The sequence below is a fragment of the Ranitomeya variabilis genome, chromosome 1 (assembly GCF_051348905.1).
Source record: "Ranitomeya variabilis isolate aRanVar5 chromosome 1, aRanVar5.hap1, whole genome shotgun sequence".
NCBI lineage: Eukaryota > Metazoa > Chordata > Amphibia > Anura > Dendrobatidae > Ranitomeya > Ranitomeya variabilis.
The window spans coordinates 795,062,119-795,088,697 of record NC_135232.1 but is presented as its reverse complement, the minus strand read 5'-3'; the positions used below and the strand labels follow the sequence as shown (position 1 = coordinate 795,088,697).

At 43.4% G+C, this 26,579-nt stretch overlaps 1 protein-coding gene across 1 annotated transcript in view; it reads left to right on the top strand.

The window, feature by feature from the left end:
* Positions 1–793: 793 nt before the first annotated feature.
* Positions 794–26,579, top strand: part of MYO1F (myosin IF) — a 302,201-nt gene continuing 276,415 nt past the window's right edge. Inside the window, exon 1 of the mRNA XM_077273492.1 lies at positions 794–973. Within this exon, the coding sequence (XP_077129607.1) occupies positions 971–973 (3 nt within the window). The 5' untranslated portion in view covers positions 794–970. The remainder of the gene's footprint in view (positions 974–26,579) is intronic.

Sequence of the window (26,579 nt, the reverse complement as noted above, 5' to 3'; positions counted from 1 at the left end):
TCCTTTTTTTGATCCTTTTTTTTTCAGGTCCTTTTTCCATGCAGGGTACAGTCCAATGTTACTCTATGGAAAACAAAAACCGCTGTGCCCACTATCCTTTTTTTCTCAGGCAAATCCGCGAGGATTTGCCTGCAGAAAAAAAGAAGTACCATGTCACTTCTTTCTGCGGATTCAGCTCCTGTTTTCAACAGGCACCAATAGGAAAGTGCTGTTGAAAACCCGCAGAGGAATCTGCAGAAGAAACTGCAGGAAAATCAGCAGTGCAGTTTTGCACTGCGGGTTTTCCAAATCAAGACCTGAAAAAAAAAAGATCAAAAAAAGGATCGTGTGAACATGGCCTTAGAAGGACAAGTTCAGTCCCTGTAGGCCCCAATCCACGTCTGACAGGACTAAAAGTGTTTACCCTTAATTTCTTGGTGCCATATTCAGGACACCATGAAAAGTGGTGTATTTTCTTTGCCATGCCAGAGCTGGGTAGTCTAATGTAAACTGATGTTGAAAGACAAATGGATGTTTTTACATGAAGCAATTAAATTATTCAGACACACACTCAATACAAGTCCATACATCTATTAATGCCCTGAGTAAAAATAAACTCATGTATCTGCAGCCTACATTTCACACTTCTGGTAAAAGACACCACTTCAATGGAGAAATGTGGTCATATCTGTGCAAAGATGGTTTCATTAACTGTTTGTTTCCAAGTTCTGTATTTTATACATTGCTCTCTGAGGCGTACACAAGCATATACTCCACCCCAAGCAAAATATAATTTTCAAAAAGCTGACAATCAGAAAGAAGGAAGTGGGTGACACAGAGAGGAACTTCTGCAATAACTAACTTTTTACTAAACTTACGAGCAAAGGAACAAAGAATGACTCCTTCAGCCAATAATTGGATTATGGTGGCATTTTAAGATCCAGAAGATTGTCAGGAGGGAAGACTCACCACAGAAGGAATCCATATAACCATGGTAGTATGCTGTTTACTTACTTATGCATTGTATTAGAAATGTGAGCGAGCTCTAAAGACGAAGATTGGATCATACCCCTCACTTTCATAACTGTGAATGATAATACGCCCAGACAATCTGTAGGGACTTGTGATTTAAAGGAAGCAATTCAAGGGTGATGAAGCGTACCTTTACTATTACTTTATAATAACTGTTATAGCAAATGTTTTTTATTCCTTTAAATATGTTTTTAGATTAAGACTTTATTAAATAAGATGCAAAGAGAGGAACAAGACTGTGCCAGTTCAGCTCCTTTTAGTTTCTGACTTTTTTTTTTGGAAAGGCAGCTCGATGACTATAAAGGGCTCATTCACATGACCAGGTGCGATCTAACAAAACATCGGATTGTGCTCGGACCAATGTTATTCCATGGAGCCGTGCACAATTTTTTCCTCGGACCGGGCCAGTAATCGCAGGATGCCCAAGTTTGATTGAATATTCGGATCGCACTCAGCCATGCAAGTCAATGAGTCCAAACATGACATCCGAGTGCAATCTGATTTTCATGGACTGACATAATGGAAAAAATGGAGACTTTTTTTCCCCCCATCTCCTCATCTGAGAAATTCGGATCACAATATGATCACAATCTGATAAAACTCTGATAAGAGTGTGATTAGCATAATTGGCCCAATTCTCTTGGATAAGAGAATATTCGCTGCTGTGACCCTAGCATTATGCAAGTCAATTAAAGCTGAGAAATACCAATAGTCCCCAAATGGGCATGATGCCCAGCTTTGTCAGCTATTGGTAATTGTCTCTGAGATCTGCTGACATGACTCTCTGATTTTGAGTTGGTATAACATATTTTTAGAACTGTATTTTTTCTTGCTTTTTTGTTTTGTCTACTTATTAACAAAGCAAATAAGTAAAAAAAATTAGCATAATATGATGCGTTGTTAAAATAATAGATTTTTTCTAATAAGTAAGCGGTCTTCCAATTAGTGTCATTTGGCCACTGTGACCACACATCCTGGGATTGGGAGAACCTCTATTTGTTTTAATAAAGAGATACTCTACATATGAGCCTCAGCCACCCCAGCTAGCGGAGAATAAAAATCCCATTCTAATGATCACTGGTAGTCTAGCCTGACATTTCAACACCACAGCAAATTAAAAGGTTAATATTATTTGTGGAAACATTGCTATTTGATACTCATTTTTATTCAAGGTTTATTATCTCTGTTAACACTAAACAGTAATTTTTATTCAAGGTTTATTATCTCTGTTAACACTAAACAGTAAGATTAGATTTTCTGAGTTCCATGTAAACCACATTGCAAAACAAGGAAGCACCTATCACCTGGTATTGCAAATATCCTGTATTTTCTTCTGTACATTGTATTGGTGAAAATGAAATTCCTCATTTCCTATTCCTTTGCATGTTTGTTACACTTAAATGTTTCAGATCACCAAAACAAATTTAAATATTAGACAAAGATAACACAAGTAATAACAAAATGCAGTTTTTAATTGAAGGTCTTTATTATTAAGGGACAAATTCAAACTTACAGGACCCTGTGTGAAAAAGTGATTGCCTCCATCCAAACAAAAACATAAATTAACTGTGGTTTATAACATATTTGGGAAGCTGAGTTTGAATTCCCTAGCCACACCCTCAGCCTGATTACTGCCACACCTGTTCATAATCAAGAAATCACTTAAAAAGGACCTGCCTGACAAGAAATTCTGAAAAAAAAAGTAAACAAAGTAATTGTAGTTTGGAAAAGGATTTAAAGCCATTTCTAAAGCTTTGGCACTAGAGTGAACCACAGTGAGAGCCATTATCCATAAATGGCAAAAATATGGAACAGTGGTGAACCTTCCCAGGGATGGCTGGCCAGCCAAAATTACACTAAGGGTATGTTTCCACTGTAAGGATGGCCGGCGGTATCGCCGCAGCGGCGAAGCCGCTCGGCGCTAAGCCCCGCCCCCTTTCTGGGACGCGATCATGCCGGATGTGTTAACTCTTCACATCCGGGATGATCGCTCTCTCCCATAGCGCCCTGTGATATGCCTTGCGGGGACGCTGCGTCCCCGCAAGGTGTACGGACATGCTGCGATCTGAAAAGACACGCAGCATGTCCGGAGTCACAGGGCCGCCGCGTGCGGGTTTCCACGCATAGTGGAGACGGGATTTCATAAAATCCCCTCCACTATGCTGGAACATCTGGACGCTGCTTGTTTGACGCTGCAGCTCTGCGCAGCGTCAAACAAGCAGCGTTTCCTGACCATGGAAACATACCCTAAGAGCCCTGCAACGATTCATCCAAAAGGTCACAAAAGACCCTGCATGAACATCCAGAGAACTGCAGGCCTCACTGGCCTCTGTTAAATGTCAGTGTTTATGACTCCACCATAAAAAAGAGACTGGGCAAAAATGTCCTGCATGGCAGAGTTCCAAGAAGAAAACCACTGCAGAGCAATATGAACATAAAGGCTTGTCTCAGTTTTGAAAGGAAATATCTTGATGATCCCCAAGGCATTTGGTAGAATACTCTGTGGACAGACGAGACAAAAGTTGAACATTTTGGAAGGTGTATGTCCCATTACATCTGGCTTAGAAGTATCACAGCATTTCAGAAAAGGAACATCATACCAGCAGTAAAATGTGGGGGTGGTAGTGTGATGTTCTGCGGCTGTTTTGCTGCTTCTGGCCCTGGAACACTTGCTGTGGTAAATGGAACCATGAATTCTGCTGTCTACCAAAAATCCTGAAGGAGAATGTGGGCCATCTGTTCGTGACCTCAAGCTGAACTGCACTTGGGATGTGCAGCGGGAAATGATTCAAAACACACTAGTAAGAACATACCTGAATGGCTTAAGAAAAACAAAATTTAAGACTTTGGAGTGGCCTAGTCAAAGTCCTGAGCTTAATCTAATTGAGATGTTGTGGCATGACCTTAAAAAGGCGGTTCATGCTCGGAAACCCCCCAATGTGGCTGAATTACTACAGTTCTGCAAACATGAGTGAGCCAAAATTTTTCCAGAGTGTTGTAAAAGACTCATTGCCAGTTATCACAAATGCTTGATTGCAGTTGTTGCTGCTAAGGGTGGCCCAACTTGTTATTCGGTTTAGGGACAATCACTTTTCACACAGGGCCCTGTAGGATTGGATTTCTTTTTCCCTTATTAATAAAGACCTTCATTTAAAAACTGCATTTTGTGTTTACTTGTGTTATCTTTGTCTAATATTTGAATTTGTTTGATGATTTGAAACATGTAAGTGTGACAAAAATGCAAAAGAATAAGAAATCAAGAAGGGGGCAAACCCTTTTTAACACAACTGTATATCAATGTATTTATACAATTATTTCTTATCATTTTTTAATCAGGACCTAGATTGTGGATACTACAAATGAAAGTGCTCATTAGATGTAATCGTTAACCCAAGTCATAACAGGAAATGGCACAGCTCTGCCCAAAAATGTTGTTTCAGTGATTACAGATGCTTCCTTTAAGAAATTTAAAAGTAATTCTATAGCTAGCCAAATTTACCATTAACCCCTTTCTGACATTAGACGAACTATCCCGTGGAGGTGGGGTGGGCCCGTATGACCACCGACAGGATAGTACGTCATATGCGATCGGCCGCGCTCACGGGGGGAGCGCGGCCGATCGCTGCCGGGTGTCAGCTGACTATCGCAGCTGACATCTGGCACTATGTGCCAGGAGCGGTCACGGACCACCCCCGGCACATTAACCCCCGGCACACGGCGATCAAACATGATCGCAGTGTTCCGGCGGTATAGGGAAGCATCGCGCAGGGAGGGGGCTCCCTGCATGCTTCCCTGAGACCCCCGGAGCAACGCGAGGTGATCGCGTTGCTCCGAGGGTCTCTTACCTCCTCCTCGCTGCAGCAGGCCCGGATCCAAAATGGCTGCAGCATCCGGGTCCTGCAGGGAGGTGGCTTCACAGCGCCTGCTCAGAGCAGGCACCGGGAAGCCTGGATCTGTGCACGTCAGATCGCCGATCTGACACAGTGCAGAGCAAAGTGTCACATCAGCGATCTTACACTATAACATGATGCCCCCCTGGGGCAATGTTATAGTGTAAAAAAAAATATTCACATGTGTAAAAAAAAGTATTAAAAAAATCCAAAAAAAAAATTCCAAAAAAATATATATATTGTTCCTATAAATACATTTCTTTATCTAAATAAAAAAACCAACAATAAAAGTACACATATTTAGCATCGCCGTGTCCGTAATGACCCAACCTATAAAACTGTCTTACTAGTTAACCCCTTCAGTGAACACCGCAAAAAAAAAAAAGAGGCAAAAAACAACGCTTTATTATCATACCGCCAAACAAAAAGTGGAATAACACGTGATTAAAAAGATGGATATAAATAACCATGGTACCGCTGAAAACGTCATCTTGTCCCACAAACAAGAGCCGCCATACAGCATCATCAAAGAAAAAATAAAAAAGTTATAGTCCTCAGAATAAAGCGATGCAAAAATAATTATTTTTTCTATAAAATAGTTATTATCGTATAAAAGCGCCAAGACATAAAAAAAATTATATAAATAAGGTATCACTGTAATCGTACTGACCCGAAGAATAAAACTGCTTTATCCATTTTACCAAACGCGGAACGGTATAAACGCCTCCCCCAAAAGAAATTCATGAATAGCTGGTTTTTGGTCATTCTGCCTCACAAAAATCGGAATAAAAAGCGATCAAAAAATGTCACGTGCCCGAAAATGTTACCAAGAAAAATGTCAACTCGTCCCGCAAAAAACATGACCTCACATGACTCTGTGGACCAAAATATTGAAAAATTATAGCTCTCAAAATGTGGTAACGCAAAATTTTTTTTTTTTGCAATAAAAAGCGTCTTTCAGTGTGTGACGGCTGCCAATCATAAAAATCTATAAAAGTAAATCAAACCCCCCTTCATCACCCCCTTAGTTAGCGAAAAATAAAAAAAAATAAAAAAATGTATTTATTTCTATTTTCCCGTTAGGGTTAGGGCTAGGGTTAGGGTTAGGGCTAGGGTTAGGGTTAGGGCTAGGGCTAGGGTTAGGGTTAAGGCTAGGGTTAGGGCTAGGGCTAGGGTTGGGGCTAGGGTTGGGGCTAGGTTTAGGGTTGGGGCTAGGGTTAAGGCTACAGTTAGGGTTGGGGCTAAAGTTAGGGTTAGGGTTGGGGCTAAAGTTAGGGTTAGGGTTTGGATTACATTTACGGTTGGGAATAGGGTTGGAATTAGGGTTAGGGGTGTGTCAGGGTTAGGGGTGTGGTTAGGGTTAACGTTGGGATTAGGGTTAGGGATGTGTTTGGATTAGGGTTTCAGTTATAATTGGGGGTTTCCACTGTTTAGGCACATCAGGAGCTCTCCAAATGCGACATGGCGTCCGATCTCAATTCCAGCCAATTCTGCGTTGAAAAAGTAAAACAGTGCTCCTTCCCTTCCGAGCTCTCCCGTGTGCCCAAACAGGGGTTTACCCCAACATATGGGGTATCAGCGTACTCAGGACACATTGGACAACAATTTTTGGGGTCCAATTTCTCCTGTTACCCTTGGGAAAATACAAAACTGGGGGCTAAAAAATAATTTTTGTGGAAAAAAAGAAAGATTTTTTTATTTTCACGGCTCTGCGTTATAAACTGTAGAGAAACACTTGGGGGTTCAAAGTTCTCACAACACATCTAGATAAGTTCCTTGGGGGGTCTAGTTTCCAATATGGGGTCACTTGAGGGGGGTTTTACTGTTTAGGTACATTAGGGGCTCTGCAAATACAATGTGACGCCTGCAGACCAATCCATCTAAGTCTGCATTCCAAACGGTGCTCCTTCCCTTCCGAGCTCTGCCATGCGCTCAAACGGTGGTTCTTCCCCACATATGGGGTATCAGCGTACTCAGGACAAATTGGACAACAACTTTTTGGGTCTAATTTCAACTGTTACCCTTGAAAAAATACAAAACTAGGGGCTTAAAAAAACATTTTGTGGAAAAAAAAGAATTGTTATTTTCACGGCTCTGCGTTATAAACTGTAGTGAAACACTTGGGGGTTCAAAGTTCTCAAAACACATCTAGATAAGTTCCTTGGGGGTCTAGTTTCCAATATGGGGTCACTTGTGGTTTTTTTTTACTGTTTAGGTACATTAGGGGCTCTGCAAACGCAATGTGACGCCTGCAGGCCAATCCATCTAAGTCTGCATTCCAAATGACGCTCCTTCCCTTCCGAGCTCTGCCATGCCACATATGGGGTATCAGCGTACTCAGGACAAATTGGACAACAACTTTTGGGGTCTAATTTCAAGTGTTACCCTTGAAAAAATACAAAACTGGGGGCTAAAAAAATAATTTTTGTGGAAGAAAAAAGAATTTTTATATTCACGGCTCTGCGTTATAAACTGTAGTGAAACACTTGGGGGTTCAAAGCTCTCACAACACATCTAGATGAGTTCCTTAGGGGGTCTACTTTCCAAAATGGTGTCAATTGTGGGGGGTTTCAATGTTTAGGCACATCAGTGGCTCTCCAAACGCAACACGGCGTCCCATCTCAATTCCTGTCAATTTTGCATTGAAAAGTCAAACGGCGCTCCTTCCCTTCCGAGCTCTCCCATGCGCCCAAACAGTGGTTTACCCCCACATATGGGGTATCAGCGTACTCAGGACAAATTGTACAACAACTTTTGGTGTCCAATTTCTTCTCTTACCCTTGGGAAAATAATAAATTGGGGGCAAAAAGATCATTTTTGTGAAAAAATATGATTTTTTATTTTTACGGCTCTGCATTATAAACTTCTGTGAATCACTTAATGAGTCAAAGTGCTCACCACACATCTAGATAAGTTCCTTAGGGGGTCTACTTTCCAAAATGGTGTCACTTGTGGGGGGTTTTCAATGTTTAGGCACATCAGGGGCTCTCCAAATGCAACATGGCGTCCCATCTCAATTCCAGTCAATTTTGCATTGAAAAGTCAAATGGCGCTCCTTCGCTTCCGAGCTCTGCCATGCACCCAAACAGTGGTTTACCCCCACATATGGGGTATCGGCGTACTCAGGACAAATGGTTCAACCACTTTTGGGGTCCTTTTTCTCCTGTTACCCTTGGTAAAATAAAACAAATTGGAGCTGAAGTAAATTTTTTGTGAAAAAAAAGTTAAATGTTCATTTTTATTTAAACATTCCAAAAATTCCTGTGAAACACCTGAAGGGTTAATAAACTTCTTGAATGTGGTTTTGAGCACCTTGAGGGGTGCAGTTTTTAGAATGGTGTCACACTTGGTTATTTTCTATCATATAGACCCCTCAAAATGACTTCAAATGAGATGTGGTCCCTAAAAAAAAATGGTGTTGTAAAAATGAGAAATTGCTGGTCAACTTTTAACCCTTATAACTCCCTAACAAAAAAAAATTTTGGTTCCAAAATTGTGCTGATGTAAAGTAGACATGTGGGAAATGTTACTTATTAAGTATTTTGTGTAACTTTGTGTGATTTTGTGATTTAATTGCATAAAAATTAAAAGTTGGAAAATTGCGAAATTTTTGAAAATTTTCGCCAAATTTCCGTTTTTTTCACAAATAAACGCAGGTAATATCAAAGAAATTTTACCACTATCGTGAAGTACAATATGTCACGGAAAACAATGTCAGAATCACCGGGACCCATTGAAGCGTTCCAGAGTTATAACCTCATAAAGGGACAGTGGTCAGAATTGCAAAAATTGGCCCGGTCATTAACGTGCAAACCACCCTTGGGGGTAAAGGGGTTAATATATGTATGTAGAAAGCCCATATACAGATTTAAAAATACCTTAAAGGAGTTGTTCACTACTTGGGCAACCTCTTCCTAAATGCTATACTCCCACAAGTAAAATAGTACATACTCACTTCATGCAGAACGTCGTTCCATTGATGTTGGTGCCAGATCTCCCAAGGCGCATGTGCCACACAAGCACTGCAGCCTATCAGCAGTCAGTAATCAGTTGTTTCACTTACACTTCCTTTCAATTAACATTGGACATCAGTTTTATAATAAAAATATACTCATCCAACATTATATCCTCCACCACCAGGAAGTGGGAGGAATGGAAAGGGGAGGGGGAAGGGGGAAAGAGCAGGGAAATAAATATTTAACCATTGCTCTGTACTTTTCTTTTGAACCATATTCACGCTGTGGCACCCTAACCATGATCCTGCTTTACACTTTTTATATTTTATATAGTGTTATTGCATTTTCATATGCACTATATATCTAACAGATGTATTTGAGTAATTTAATCTCTCCTTGTGGCAGAAAATTGTAAAACAGGATAAGGGATAGGGTGCCACAGTGTGAATATGGTTCTAAACAAAAGTACAAAGCAAGGGTTAAATATGCCCATGTTTAAACCTTTTCCTTCCTTGCTCTCTCCGCCTTCTTCTTACTCGCCTCATAAAAAATTTCAAAAAGTGTAGTTGTGGTACTTCTAAACTCATAAAACGCTTTGCATACAGTGCAAAGCCAGAAAAATATTATACATACATACACCCTTAAAGGCACCAACTGGAGTGCCTCATACAAAAATTCTGAAATTGTAGATGTGGTACTTCTACACTCATAAAGGCTTTGCACAAAGTGCAAAACCAGGAAAAGATTATAAGTAGGGTAATCTATATACCCTATAAGGCAACAACTGGTGGGTCTCAATCAGGTATAGAACATTAAAAACACTTTATGTGCTGCTATCATCTGGTGGTGTTATCAGAGTGAGCCTGTTAGCACTTTCTGTTGACAAGCAAAAGCGCCTGTCTGTTATGATCAATCCGGTCACACTATAAGTCCACTCAAACAAGACGCTAGTGGCAGGGCAGCACAACACTGTTATGACCCCAATGGCGAGGGTCTCAGAGGAACGTGGAAGTCTGCAGAATACAAAAATCCAGCTCATAGGGCAGTGGTAACTGGGTTGACCATATATCTACTCCTAACGCCAACACTAGAAGTAGCCGGGGATCATTCCTACGTTGATTCTAGATGACACGCGCCAGCCGGAGAATCTAGCTACCCCTAGTAGAGGAAAACAAAGACCTTTCTTGCCTCCAGAGAAGGGGACCCCAAAGCTGGATAGAAGCCCCCCACAAATAATGACGGTGAGGTAAGAGGAAATGACAAACACAGAAATGAACCAGGTTTAGCACAGAGAGGCCCGCTTACTGATAGCAGAATAAAGAAAGGTAACTTATATGGTCAACAAAAACCCTATCAAAATCCACACTGGAAATTCAAGAACCCCCGAACCGTCTAACGGTCCGGGGGGAGAACACCAGCCCCCTAGAGCTTCCAGCAAAGGTCAGGATATAGATTTGGAACAAGCTGGACAAAAATACAAAACCAAAACAAATAGCAAAAAGCAAAAGGCAGACTTAGCTGATATAACTGGAACCAGGATCAGTAGACAAGAGCACAGCAGACTAGCTCTGATAACTACGTTGCCAGGCATTGAACTGAAGGTCCAGGGAGCTTATATAGCAACACCCCTAACTAACGACCCAGGTGCGGATAAAAGGAATGACAGAAAAACCAGAGTCAAAAAACTAGTAACCACTAGAGGGAGCAAAAAGCAAATTCACAACAGTACCCCCCCCTTAGTGAGGGGTCACCGAACCCTCACCACGACCACCAGGGCGATCAGGATGAGCGGCATGAAAGGCACGAACTAAATCAGCCGCATGAACATCAGAGGCGACCACCCAGGAATTATCCTCCTGACCATAGCCCTTCCACTTGACCAGGTACTGAAGCCTCCGCCTGGAGAGGCGAGAATCCAAGATCTTCTCCACCACGTACTCCAACTCGCCCTCAACCAACACCGGAGCAGGAGGCTCAGCAGAAGGAACTACAGGCACAATGTACCGCCGCAACAAGGACCTATGAAATACATTGTGAATAGCAAACGACACAGGAAGATCCAGACGAAAAGATACAGGATTAAGGATTTCCAATATCTTGTAAGGCCCAATAAAACGAGGTTTAAATTTGGGAGAGGAGACCTTCATAGGAACAAAGCGGGAAGAAAGCCACACCAAATCCCCAACGCGTAGTCGGGGACCCACACCGCGGCGGCGGTTGGCAAAGCGCTGAGCCTTCTCCTGTGACAACTTCAAGTTGTCCACCACATGATTCCAGATCTGCTGCAACCTATCCACCACAGAATCCACCCCAGGACAGTCAGAAGGCTCCACATGACCCGAAGAAAAGCGAGGATGGAAACCAGAGTTGCAGAAAAAAGGCGAAACCAAGGTGGCGGAACTAGCCCGATTATTAAGGGCAAACTCAGCCAACGGCAAGAATGTCACCCAATCGTCCTGATCAGCAGAGACAAAACACCTCAAATAAGCCTCCAAAGTCTGATTGGTTCGCTCCGTCTGTCCATTAGTCTGAGGATGGAAAGCAGACGAAAACGACAAATCAATGCCCATCCTACTACAAAAGGATCGCCAGAACCTGGAAACGAACTGGGATCCTCTGTCTGACACAATATTCTCAGGGATGCCGTGCAAACGAACCACGTTCTGGAAAAACACAGGAACCAGATCGGAAGAGGAAGGCAGCTTAGGCAAAGGAACCAAATGGACCATCTTGGAGAAGCGATCACATATCACCCAGATAACGGACATGCCCTGAGATAGCGGAAGATCAGAAATGAAATCCATGGAGATATGTGTCCAAGGTCTCTTCGGGACAGGCAAGGGCAAGAGCAAACCGCTGGCACGAGAACAGCAAGGCTTAGCTCGAGCACAAGTCCCACAGGACTGCACAAATGACCGCACATCCCTTGACAAGGAAGGCCACCAAAAGGACCTGGCCACCAGATCTCTGGTGCCAAAAATTCCCGGGTGACCTGCCAACACCGAGGAATGAACCTCGGAAATGACTCTGCTGGTCCACTTATCCGGGACAAACAGTCTGTCAGGTGGACAAGACTCAGGCCTATCAGCCTGAAATCTCTGCAACACACGTCGCAGATCCGGAGAAATAGCTGACAAGATAACTCCATCTTTAAGAATACCAACAGGATCAGCGACTCCAGGAGCATCAGGCACAAAGCTCCTAGAAAGAGCATCGGCCTTCACATTCTTTGAACCTGGTAAATACGAGACAACAAAATCAAAGCGGGAGAAAAACAATGACCAGCGGGCCTGTCTCGGATTAAGGCGTTTAGCAGACTCGAGATACATCAGATTTTTGTGATCAGTCAAGACCACCACACGATGCTTAGCACCCTCGAGCCAATGACGCCACTCCTCAAATGCCCATTTCATGGCCAACAACTCCCGATTGCCCACATCATAATTTCGCTCGGCAGGCGAAAACTTCCTAGAGAAAAAGGCACAAGGTTTCATAACAGAGCAACCAGGGCCTCTCTGCGACAAAACGGCCCCTGCCCCAATCTCCGAAGCATCCACCTCAACCTGAAAGGGAAGTGAGACGTCAGGCTGGCACAAAACAGGCGCCGAAGTAAACCGGCGTTTCAACTCCTGGAAAGCCTCCACGGCAGCAGGAGCCCAGTTAGCTACATCGGAGCCCTTCTTGGTCATATCCGTCAAAGGTTTCACAATGCTAGAAAAATTAGCGATAAAACGGCGGTAGAAGTTAGCGAAGCCCAAGAACTTCTGAAGACTCTTAACTGACGAGGGCTGAGTCCAATCAAGAATAGCTCGGACCTTGACTGGGTCCATCTCCACAGCAGAAGGGGAAAAAATGAACCCCAAAAAGGGAACCTTCTGTACACCAAAGAGACACTTTGAGCCCTTGACAAACAAAGAATTTTCACGCAAAATTTTAAAGACCAACCTGACCTGCTCCACATGCGAATCCCAATTATCAGAAAAAACCAAAATATCATCCAGATAAACAATCAAAAATTTATCCAGATACTTCCGGAAAATGTCATGCATAAAGGACTGAAAAACTGAAGGCGCATTGGAGAGCCCAAAAGGCATCACCAAGTACTCAAAATGACCTTCGGGCGTATTGAATGCGGTTTTCCATTCATCACCTTGCTTAATGCGCACAAGGTTGTACGCACCACGAAGGTCTATCTTGGTGAACCACTTGGCACCCTTAATCCGGGCAAACAAGTCAGACAACAGCGGTAAAGGATACTGAAATTTGACAGTGATCTTATTTAAAAGCCGATAATCAATACAAGGTCTCAAAGATCCGTCCTTTTTTGCCACAAAAAAGAATCCCGCACCAAGAGGGGAAGAAGACGGACGAATATGTCCTTTTTCCAGAGACTCCTTGATATATGAACGCATAGCGGTATGTTCAGGTACCGACAGATTAAACAGTCTTCCCTTAGGAAATTTACTGCCTGGGATCAAATCTATAGCACAGTCACAGTCCCTATGAGGAGGCAGTGCACTGGACTCAGACTCACTGAAGACATCCTGATAATCAGACAAATACTCCGGAACTTCCGAAGGCGTAGAAGAAGCAATAGACACAGGCAGGGAATCCTCATGAATACCACGACAGCCCCAACTTGAGACTGACATAGCCTTCCAGTCCAGGACTGGATTATGGGTCTGTAACCATGGCAGCCCTAAAACGACCAAATCATGCATTTTATGTAAAACCAGGAAACATATCACCTCGCGGTGTTCAGGAGTCATGCACATGGTAACCTGAGTCCAATACTGCGGTTTATTTGCTGCCAATGGTGTAGCATCAATACCCCTAAGAGGAATAGGATTTTCTAATGGTTCAAGAGTAAATCCACAGCGCTTAGCAAATGAGAGATCCATGAGACTCAGGGCAGCACCTGAATCTACAAACGCCATGACAGGATAAGATGACAGTGAGCAAATCAAAGTTACAGACAGAATAAATTTAGGTTGCAAATTACCAACGGTGACAGGACTAACAACCTTAGCTATACGTTTAGAGCATGCTGAGATAACATGTGTAGAATCACCACAGTAGTAGCACAAGCCATTCCGGCGTCTATGAATTTTCCGCTCATTTCTAGTCAGGATTCTATCACATTGCATTGAATTAGGTGTCTGTTCAGACAACACCATGAGGGAATTTGCGGTTTTGCGCTCCCGCAACCGCTGGTCAATTTGAATAGCCAGTGCCATAGTATCATTCAGACCTGTGGGAATGGGAAAACCCACCATAACATTCTTAATGGCTTCAGAAAGGCCATTTCTAAAATTAGCGGCCAGTGCACACTCGTTCCAATGTGTCAGCACGGACCATTTCCGAAATTTTTGGCAATACACTTCAGCCTCGTCCTGCCCCTGAGACATAGACAGCAAGGCCTTTTCTGCCTGAATCTCAAGATTGGGTTCCTCATAAAGTAAACCGAGCGCCAGAAAAAACGCATCAAGATCAGCCAATGCCGGATCTCCTGGCGCCAGCGAAAAAGCCCAATCCTGAGGGTCGCCCCGTAAGAACGAAATAACAATTTTTACTTGCTGAGCAGAATCTCCTGATGAACAGGGTCTCAGGGACAAAAACAATTTACAATTATTCACGAAATTCCTAAACTTAAACCTGTCTCCGGAAAACAGTTCAGGAATCGGTATTTTAGGTTCTGACCTAGGATTTCTGATAACATAGTCTTGTATGCCCTGCACACGAGTAGCCAGCTGGTCCACACTTGTAATCAAGGTCTGGACATTCATGTCTGCAGCAAGCATAGCCACTCTGAGGTAAAGGGGAAGGAGAAAAAAAAACCTCAGAATCTTCTTTCTTATAATCCCTCTTCTGCAATGCATTAAACATTTAATACTGGCCTGGCAAACTGTTATGACCCCAATGGCGAGGGTCTCAGAGGAACGTGGAAGTCTGCAGAATACAAAAATCCAGCTCATAGGGCAGTGGTAACTGGGTTGACCATATATCTACTCCTAACGCCAACACTAGAAGTAGCCGGGGATCATTCCTACGTTGATTCTAGATGACACGCGCCAGCCGGAGAATCTAGCTACCCCTAGTAGAGGAAAACAAAGACCTTTCTTGCCTCCAGAGAAGGGGACCCCAAAGCTGGATAGAAGCCCCCCACAAATAATGACGGTGAGGTAAGAGGAAATGACAAACACAGAAATGAACCAGGTTTAGCACAGAGAGGCCCGCTTACTGATAGCAGAATAAAGAAAGGTAACTTATATGGTCAACAAAAACCCTATCAAAATCCACACTGGAAATTCAAGAACCCCCGAACCGTCTAACGGTCCGGGGGGAGAACACCAGCCCCCTAGAGCTTCCAGCAAAGGTCAGGATATAGATTTGGAACAAGCTGGACAAAAATACAAAACCAAAACAAATAGCAAAAAGCAAAAGGCAGACTTAGCTGATATAACTGGAACCAGGATCAGTAGACAAGAGCACAGCAGACTAGCTCTGATAACTACGTTGCCAGGCATTGAACTGAAGGTCCAGGGAGCTTATATAGCAACACCCCTAACTAACGACCCAGGTGCGGATAAAAGGAATGACAGAAAAACCAGAGTCAAAAAACTAGTAACCACTAGAGGGAGCAAAAAGCAAATTCACAACACAACACCCCCAAGGCATAGGAGGACAGCTCATGCGAGGTGCTCACCTATCCTCCTTGGTTGGGCAAGGAAGCTTGTCCCCTGCCACTAGTGTTGCCTGATGGGACTTTTTCAACATATTTTCCACAATGGCTTTCTGGCATAGCACCATTTTAGAAGACCTCTCCGCCTCAGAATGGAGAGATGCAAAAGTTCTCCTTATAGCATGGGTCTACTAGGGTGAACAACCAGTACTCTTTTTTGCCAAGATAAATAAAAGGTGAGGTTCATGGGAAAGGCAGCAGTACTTAAAGCTGAACATATGTGCCACTAAGGCAACACTTCCTTGTCTCCACCAAGATGACAACTCTTCATCTCCTCCTCCATGTAGGAGATACGGGACGAAGATTGTGTGGGTACTAGAAACCAGCTCCTGTGCCTCCTCCTTCTCAGCCTCCACCTTCTCATTATTACCCAATCCACACTGAGCAGATGAGATGAGGTAGGGCTGGGGAGTATTTCCCTGTCTCATGTCTTCCTCCTTCTCCACCTGGTCCGCATGCATAGCTTCATGTTTAATTGTGAGCAGTGACTGCTTAAGTAGGCACAGAAGTGGGATCTGTCATGGTTCCCAATGGAAAGGGAACGTAAGAAACATATAAGTAACGAACGAGCTCTCGGGTGATGGAAACTCGAGTTGACCGTGAGCTAAATCTACCACACAACTAACAGTAGCCAGGGAGCATACCTACGGCTTCCTATATGCCACGCGCCAGCCGGAGGACTAACTACGCCTGGTAGAGGAAGAAACAGACCTGGCTTACCTCTAGGGAAATACCCCAAAAGATGATAGCAGCCCCCCACATGTAATAACGGTGAATTAAGAGGAAAAGACATACACAGTATGAAAGTAGATTTAGCAAAGAGAGGTCCACTTACTAGATAGCAGAAGGATACAAAAGAGGACTTCACGGTCAACTGAAAACCCTTTCAAAAACCATCCTGAAATTACTTTAAGACTCCTGTGTCAACTCATGACACAGGAGTGGCAATTTCAGCCCGCAAGAGCTTCCAGCTACAGAGAATTACAAAAACTGCAAACTGGACAAAAGGTACAAAACAAAAGGACAAAGTCCACTTAGCTGATCAGCAGACTAGTAGCAGGAACATGCAACCGAAGGCTCTGGTTACAATGATGACCGGCAAGGAAATGACTGGAGAGCAAGGCTAAATAGGAAACTCCCAAACACTGATGGAAGCAGGTGAACAGAAGAAGCAAAGTGCAAACAAGTCACCAGTACCACCAGCAACCACCAGGGGAGCCCAAAAAACGGATACACAACAGTACCCTCCCCTTAAGGAGGGGGCACCGAACCCTCACAAGAACCGCCAGGGCGATCTGGATGAGCCCTATGAAAGGCACGAACCAAATCCGAGGCATGAACATCAGAGGCAGTTACCCAAGAATTATCTTCCTGACCATAGCCTTTCCATTTAACCAGATATTAAAGTCTCCGTCTGGAAATAAGGGAGTCCAAGATCTTCTCTACGACATACTCCAATTCACCCTCCACAAGCACAGGAGCAGGAGGTTCAGTAGAAGGAACCACCGGTACCTCATATCTCCGCAACAACGACCGATGGAACACATTATGGATAGCGAAAGATGCCGGGAGGTCCAAACGAAAGGAAACAGGGTTAAGAATCTCCAAAATCCTATAAGGACCGATGAACCGAGGCTTAAATTTGGGAGAAGAAACCCTCATAGGGACAAAACGGGAAGACAACCACACCAAGTCCCCAACGCGAAGGTGGGGACCAACACGATGACGACGGTTAGCAAACTGCTGAGTCCTCTCCTGGGACAATTCCAAATTATCCACCACTTGTCCCCAAATCCGATGCAACCGATCCACCACCGCATCCACTCCAGGACAATCCGAAGATTCAACCTGACCAGATGAAAAACGCGGATGAAACCCTGAATTGCAAAAGAAAGGAGAAACCAAAGTGGCAGAACTAGCCCGATTATTAAGAGCAAACTCAGCCAACGGCAGAAAGGCAACCCAATCATCCTGATCCGCAGACACAAAACACCTCAAATAAGTCTCCAAAGTTTGATTAGTTCGCTCCGTCTGGCCATTGGTCTGAGGATGGAATGCAGACGAAAAGGACAAATCAATGCCCAACCTGGCACAGACTGCCCGCCAAAATCTAGACACGAACTGGGTACCCCTGTCAGAAACGATGTTTTCCGGAATACCATGCAAGCAAACCACATTTTGAAAAAACAGAGGGACCAACTCAGATGAGGAAGGCAACTTAGGCAATGGCACCAAATGAACCATTTTAGAAAAACGGTCACACACCACCCAGATGACAGACATCTTCTGAGAAACAGGGAGATCAGATCCGAGATAAAGTCCATAGAGATGTGCGTCCAAGGCCTCTTCGGAATAGGCAAGGGCAACAACAACCCACTAGCCCTAGAACAACAAGGCTTGGCCCGAGCACACACATCGCAAGACTGCACAAAAACACGCACATCTCGAGACAGGGAAGGCCACCAGAAGGATCTAGCCACCAAATCTCTGGTGCCAAAAATTCCCGGATGACCTGCCAGAGTAGAAGAATGAACTTCTGAGATGACTCTAGTGGTCCACTCGTCAGGAACAAACAGTCTACCAGACGGACAACGATCAGGTCTATCCGCCTGAAATTCTTGCAAAGCACGTCGCAAATCTGGAGAGACAGCAGACAAAACCACTCCATCCTTAAGGACACCAGCAGGTTCAGAATTCCCAGGAGAGTCAGGCTCAAAACTCCTAGAAAGAGCATCTGCTTTCACATTCCTAGAACCCGGTAAGTACGAGACCACAAAATTAAACCGGGAAAAGAACAACGACCAACGTGCCTGTCTAGGATTCAGGCGCCTGGCAGACTCCAAATAAATTAAATTCTTGTGATCAGTCAAAACTACCACCTGATGTCTGGCACCCTCAAGCCAATGACGCCACTCCTCAAATGCCCACTTCATGGCCAAAAGCTCCCGATTACCAACATCATAGTTTTGCTCGGCGGCCGAACATTTTCGCGAAAAGAACGCACAAGGTCTCATCACTGAGCAGTCGGAACTTTTCTGCGACAAAACCGCCCCCGCTCCGATCTCGGAAGCATCGACCTCAACCTGAAAGGGAAGAGAAACATCAGGCTGGCGCAACACAGGGGCAGACAAAAAGCGGCGCTTAAGCTCCCGAAAGGCCTCCACGGCAGCAGGGGACCAATTGGCAACATCAGCACCCTTTTTAGTCAAATCCGTCAGAGGTTTAGCAATGCCAGAAAAACCAGCTATAAATCGACGATAAAAATTAGCAAAGCCCAAGAATTTCTGGAGACTCTTCAGAGAAGTAGGCTGCGTCCAGTCGTAAATAGCCCGAACCTTGACAGGGTCCATCTCAATAGAAGAAGGGGAAAAAATATACCCCAAAAATGAAATTTTTTGAACCCCAAAAACACACTTTGAATCCTTTACACAGAAAGAATTCTCCCGCAAAACCTGAAAAACCCTCCTGACCTGCTGAACATGAGACTCCCAGTCATCAGAAAAAATCAAAATATCATCCAAGTACACAATCATAAATTTATCCAAATATTCACGGAAAATATCATGCATTAAGGACTGAAAGACAGAAGGTGCATTAGAAAGGCCGAAAGGCATTACCAAATACTCAAAATGGCCCTCAGGCGTATTAAATGCGGTCTTCCACTCATCCCCCTGCTTAATTCGCACCAAATTATACGCCCCACGAAGATCAATCTTAGAGAACCACTTAGCCCCCCTTATGCGAGCAAACAAATCAGTCAGCAAAGGCAACGGATACTGATATTTGACTGTAATTTTATTCAGGAGACGATAATCAATACAAGGCCTCAGAGAGCCATCCTTTTTAGAGACAAAGAAAAAACCGGCTCCTAAAGGTGATGAAGAAGGACGAATATGTCCCTTTTCCAGGGACTCCTTAATATACTCGCGCATAGCAGCATGTTCAGGTACAGATAGGTTAAACAAACGACCCTTTGGAAATTTACTGCCAGGAATCAGATCTATGGCGCAATCACAATCCCTGTGAGGAGGGAGTGAACCAATCTTAGGCTCTTCAAAAATATCACGATAATCAGACAAAAATGCCGGAATCTCAGATGGAATAGATGACGAAATGGACACCATAGGAGTGTCCCCATGAGCCCCCCGACATCCCCAGCTTAACACAGACATAGCCGTCCAGTCAAGGACTGGGTTATGAGACTGTAACCATGGTAATCCAAGCACCAAAACATCATGTAAATTGTACAACACAAGGAAGCGAATCACCTCCTGATGGTCTGGAGTCATACGCATAGTCACTTGCGTCCAGAACTGTGGTTTATTACAAGCCAAAGGTGTAGAATCAATACCCTTCAGAGGTATAGGGACTTCCAGAGGCTCTAAATCAAACCCACAGCGCCTGGCAAAGGACCAGTCCATAAGACTCAGAGCGGCGCCAGAGTCCACATAGGCATCCACAGTAATAACTGATAATGAACAAATCAAGGTTACAGACAGAATAAATTTGGACTGTAAAGTGCCAATTGAAATGGACTTGTCAACCTTCCTAGTACGCTTAGAGCATGCCGATATAACATGAGCAGAATCACCACAATAGAAGCATAACCCATTTTTACGCCTATAATTCTGCCGCTCGCTTCTGGACATAACTCTGTCACATTGCATTTTCTCTGGCGTCTCTTCAGAAGATACCGCCAAATGGTGCACGGGTTTGCGCTCCCGCAAACGCCGATCAATCTGAATTGCCATTGTCATGGACTCATTCAGACCTGTAGGCGCAGGGAACCCGACCATAACATCTTTAACGGCATCAGAAAGGCCCTCTCTGAAATTTGCCGCTAAGGCGCACTCATTCCACTGAGTAAGCACAGACCACCTACGAAATTTTTGCCAGTATATCTCCGCTTCATCTTGCCCTTGAGATAGGGCTATCAAAGCTTTTTCAGCTTGAATCTCCAAATTAGGTTCCTCATAAAGCAACCCTAAAGCCAGGAAAAACGCATCCACATTGAGCAACGCAGGATCCCCTGGTGCCAATGAAAATGCCCAATTTTGAGGGTCACCTCGCAGCAAAGAGATTACAATCTTAACCTGCTGGACAGGATCTCCTGAGGAGTGAGGTCTGAGAGAAAGGAATAATTTACAATTATATTTGAAATTCAAAAACCGAGATCTATCTCCGGAAAACACCTCTGGTGTAGGGATTTTAGGTTCAGAAATAGGAGCATGTATAACAAAATCTTGTAAATTTTGAACCTTCGTAGCAAAATTATTTAAACCTGCAGCCAAACTCTGAGGATCCATCTTTAAACAGGTGAGCTCAGAGCCATTCAAGGATTATAAGGAGAGAAAGGCAAAGGCTGTAATTAAAGCTGAAATACAACAGATCCAACTATGGAGCAAGCATAGAGGAAAAAAGGAAAAAAAAAAAATTTACAGACTTCTTTTTTCTCTCCTTTCTTCTGCCAATAAGTTTAACACAGGCCGGTCATACTGTCATGGTTCCCAATGGCAAGGGAACGTAAGAAACATATAAGTAACGAACGAGCTCTCGGGTGATGGAAACTCGAGTTGACCGTGAGCTAAATCTACCACACAACTAACAGTAGCCAGGGAGCATACCTACGGCTTCCTATATGCCACGCGCCAGCCGGAAGACTAACTACGCCTGGTAGAGGAAGAAACAGACCTGGCTTACCTCTAGGGAAATACCCCAAAAGATGATAGCAGCCCCCCACATGTAATAACGGTGAATTAAGAGGAAAAGACATACACAGTATGAAAGTAGATTTAGCAAAGAGAGGTCCACTTACTAGATAGCAGAAGGATACAAAAGAGGACTTCACGGTCAACTGAAAACCCTTTCAAAAACCATCCTGAAATTACTTTAAGACTCCTGTGTCAACTCATGACACAGGAGTGGCAATTTCAGCCCGCAAGAGCTTCCAGCTACAGAGAATTACAAAAACTGGACAAAAGGTACAAAACAAAAGGACAAAGTCCACTTAGCTGATCAGCAGACTAGTAGCAGGAACATGCAACCGAAGGCTCTGGTTACAATGATGACCGGCAAGGAAATGACTGGAGAGCAAGGCTAAATAGGAAACTCCCAAACACTGATGGAAGCAGGTGAACAGAAGAAGCAAAGTGCAAACAAGTCACCAGTACCACCAGCAACCACCAGGGGAGCCCAAAAAGCGGATACACAACAGGGATCATTGCTCTAATTATGGCATCATTGCCCCTCACCATCTTTGTAGAGTCTTCAAAGTTTTGCAGATCCGCAGAAATGTCAGACATCCATTCCCACTCTTCAGTTATTATGTGCGGAAGCTTACCAGAATACCAACTGGTCTGTTGGAGGTGGTATTCCACAACTGGCCTCTGTTGCTCACAAAGCCTTGCCAGCATGTGGGGAGTTACAGTGCATGGTCACTTGCATGTGCTGCTTTAGCACTGCCAGAATGGTGGCACCTGTAGCTGACTTGTGTAAGTGGGTGCTGACGGGGCATACCTTGACCAGAAACTCTGACAAATCTGAGCATGTTTTCAGAAATAACTAAACTACTAAGTTGAGCATGTGGTCCAAGCATAGTAAGTGTGTGAGCTGCCAAGCTTCACAGTCACCACAAGGTTATGGTCATTATCACCCACGAGCATGCCTGCTTGTAGTTTCAGCAGCAAAAGCCACATATCTGCCTGGTCTGTTATTCCTATCAATAACTCTGCCGCAGTGTGCGGTTTGTCTCCTAGACAAATTAGCTTCAGCTGGGCCTGTTGCCCTTTTGCTGAGGCAGTGCTGCAGAGCTTTCAGCTTCCAGCCTATGTTGATGACATTCAGTCCAAATCCCGGCCAGAACCCCTCTAGTGGGCATGGCCTCGCTCTATTCACTTGCATTGAGCGATGCTGTACCCCAACTAGAGGCACGGCTGTCTAGTATGAAGTGAGGCCGAGTCCACTGGACAGGCTCTGACCAGGAGTATGTATAATGAAAACATACCCTCTGATCCTGGCTAAGAAACCGGAAAATCCCTGTAGCGCACAGTGCGTGCTCTGGAGGGATTCATAAGCCTGCAGTCACACAGAGTGATACTTTGCTGTTTCATGGTGTCTTAATGACCTTTTGCACAAGTGAATTAATGGGCATGTTATTGTTCATTAAAAATACAATGCTAATGGCTTGCCTATTGTTATGGCTGCAGTTTTCCAGAAGTCATATGGTCATTAAAAGTAAGCAATCCATTTACAATTACCGTATTTTCCGGCATATAAGACGACTGGGCGTATAAGACGACCCTCCAACTTTTCCAGTTAAAATATAAAATCTTCTTAAAAGTCGGGGGTCTTCTTATACGCCGTATGTCGTCTTATAGGGCCGGTGACTAATGTGCCTTTTGGGGGGGAGTGGTCCTGATGACGAAGAGGGGGCATCTCACAGGAAAGTGTGAGTGGAGTATCCCCCATTACCTCATTGTAGCTGCAGTGTGGGGTGCTGGGGAGCGGCGGCGGCCACCGCCCCACAGCACAGCACCCATGCGGCACAAAGAGGAGCAGCAGCTGCCGCCTCTCCCCAGCACAGAGACCCCATGCTGCAGCTACAATGAGGTAATGGGGGACACTCCACTCACACTTTCCTGTGAGAGTGTGAGACGCCCCCTCTTCGTCATCAGGACCACTCCCCCCACCCACCATATACACATTGGTGTCTGCACTCGGCGTACAAGACGGCACCCGGCGTATAAGACGACCCCCGACTTTTAAGAAGATTTTCAGGGGTTAAATAGTAGTCTTATACGCCAGAAAATACAGTAATTTCTAATAGTCGCACGGTAAGCTACTGCAACATTTAGGAAGTGGCTTCTTAGCAAATGCATCTCAGACTCATGCTATAGCTATGTACCATAGCCTCAATTAAGACAGATTTGTACACAGATTTAAGCAGTATTTAAAAATTAATGATCAGTGCAGGGATTTAGAAAAAAGACTGATAAATGGGGAAAGAGGGATATTTCTCTAATTTGATATATTTCAAGGTTTCTTATGTTCTCATGCATATTTATTGAAAAAAAGTTAAGTGCAGTTACCATTTAATTGTATCTAAGCAAGAAACATGAGCAGATTTCTACAAGAGAGGTACTCAGTACCTACAGTATATCTTGCAAAAATAATCCTGCACATGAGAGCATTGTCTTTGTTTGTTCCTTAACAGAAATTATAGAACAGAAACTCATAAAATCACTATAGTCAGAAGCCTTGACCTTTCGACTTGTAGCTTAAAGTAGGGATAACTCAATGTAAAAGTAAGATACTTGTAAAAAGTTAATATTTTTTTCTCACCTTTTAGAAAATAAGATACCAAGATAATCTCATTTTCTGAGAATATTTTGCACATTTCCTGAGAATTGTCTATATATTCTACACTTTAGTAATCCAAATTATTCAACTCCCATTGCAAGTTAGATTTCTCAGGAATCTTTACAACCTTTCTGCTTTTTTGAATAACTCAATCAAAGAAGAACAATTTAAATGGCTCAAAACTATTAATATAACAAGTGGTTTCACAAAATTCAAAAGAAAATGCAATTTTTTAATAACTGCAGCGTCAGAATTATTCATCCCTTTTATGATTGAGAGGCTTTAGTACTTTAGTCTCTTTTGGATGTTGTAATCTTCTGCAAACGTGAAGCACAACCAGATACAAACTTCTAGTTTTGTTTCCGAAGAATCTTAGCCCACTCCTTATGGTCAATGGTCTCTGATTCAGAAATATTTTCAGGTTTGCATGCAACTATCTTCTTCAAATCTCACCAAAGATTTTCTATAGGGTTCCAGTCAGGTGATTGTAACGGCTACTCCAGAATCTTCAAGGATTTCTGATACCGAGATTTGGTTGACTTTGGGGTATGCTGGTGATCATTGTCCTGTTGGAAGGACCAATAATGAAAAAGCTTCAGCTTCCTCACAGAAGGTATGGCCTTAACACCTAGGATTTCCATATTCTTGATTGAATCCATATAGCCCTCCTCCTGCTACAAGTTTCCAGAGCTGGAGGAAGCAAAGCATCCCCAATGGTCAAGTCACCGACATGTCCTATTGTAGGCAGGGTCTTCTTTTCGAGCCACAAAAAGACTAGCTCATAAGGAACAAGAGTCAGTAAAGAAAAATTAAGATGTTCCAGCTCCAAAAGGAAAAACTTTGAGGATACGATTCATCAAGACAGGTGATGTTCATGTCTGTCTTGATGAGGGGGCGTGTTGGAGTCAAATACTCCTGATTCCTTATGAGGCAGAAAAGTGGTGTGCGCCTCCGTAACAAGGGCGACCTGGGTGGTAGTTCTGACCGAGCTCACCCACTCACTAAACACAGTCTGTAGACACCCCGGCCGTTGTACATGCAATACAGAACTGACACAGCTTTTTCCCCAAGACTTTCCTTCTCTTCTCTGGTCACCGTAGTCCAGGCAATGGAAATCCAGGAAAACAACTGTTTTCAACAACAGGGAAGTTACTAATGAACGATTAATGAAATTTTAGTGAACAAAGTTTTAATGAACGATTAGGAGATGTAGACAAAAGAGGCAATTTCAACACTGGATTCCTGTTCTCTCCCTGACACTTGCTACTGCCGTACCCACCACAACGGCCACAGTAGCTGAAGTTCACAGAAGTCCACTCACTGGGATCTGGGCGCTTACAACCCCTTCAGCGGGGGTCCTTCCAGAGTCCTGGCGCCCGTGTTGTGATCCTTCAGTCCTTTTAAGTCCTTAAGTTCCTCTTAGAGTTCTTGAGTCCAGGGCAACAGATTTCTCCCATCCGGGAGTCTGGCAGTGCCTCATCTGCAGTATATGTCTGCTTTCAACCAACGTGGTGGGGCTGCTGACTAGGAAGCAGCAGTTTCCTATCTGGTCTCTGCTGCTGACCCAGCCCACAATATTAACTAGTTCTTTCCCTGCCTCTAGTATGTGCATTACAAACACAGCACACCTAACAGTACAAGACACAGGAGGATAACATCAAGGCATAAAACACACGACCATACATAGACATTTTACATACATACTACCAGATACATCAGGTCAAATATACAGCAGTGTTATAAATTATTTACATAAAAGACATGGGGGTCACACAAGAGGAGGAAAGGGCGCAACTGAGGGGACATGCCACCCTCTTACACATCCATGCTCCTTGCCACAAATTTTACTTGGAAAAAAAATATTTCCAGCTTCTTGTAAAATTTCTTTAAACTTTATTCCATCATCGATTAAAAAGTATAATTCTTATACAAAGCAGAAATGCTGAAAGCTACGCCTTTCAAACGGATGCAACCAATCTTTGTCAAAACATTTTAGCATAAAAAGTAATATTTTTGACATTAGCACTAAAAAAATTGTTTTCAATGCACACCATCATTCTTTGTCAAGGAATATAGGCGTCACTAACACAAAACTTTTTATTACATCAATCAAACAAAAGATTAGTGACTATGTGTAAATATAGAGGGAGGATACATGCCCATTAGTATTTCTAAAATACCAATTTAAAAACATCAAATTACAAAAATACTAATTGTATATATAAGCAAGTGAATTAACCCCTTAACGACCGGAGATATTTTCATTTTTTGCATTTTCACTTTTTGCTCCCCTTCTTCCCAGAGCCATAACTTTTTAATTTTTTGGTCAAAATGGCCATGTGAGGTCTTGTTTTTTGAGGGACAAGTTGTACGTTTGAACGACATCATTGGTTTTAACATATCGTGTACTTGAAAATGGAAAAAAAAAATTCCTAGTGAAATTCCACATTTTTTTTACCATGCTCACTAAATGCTAAAACTGACCTGCCATTATGATTATCCAGGTCATTAAGAGTTCATAGACACCAAACATGTCTAGGTTATTGTTTATTTAAGTGGTGGAAAAAAAATCTAAACCTATAGCGTTTCCGTTTTTCGTGATTTGGGGCTTATTTTTTGCAC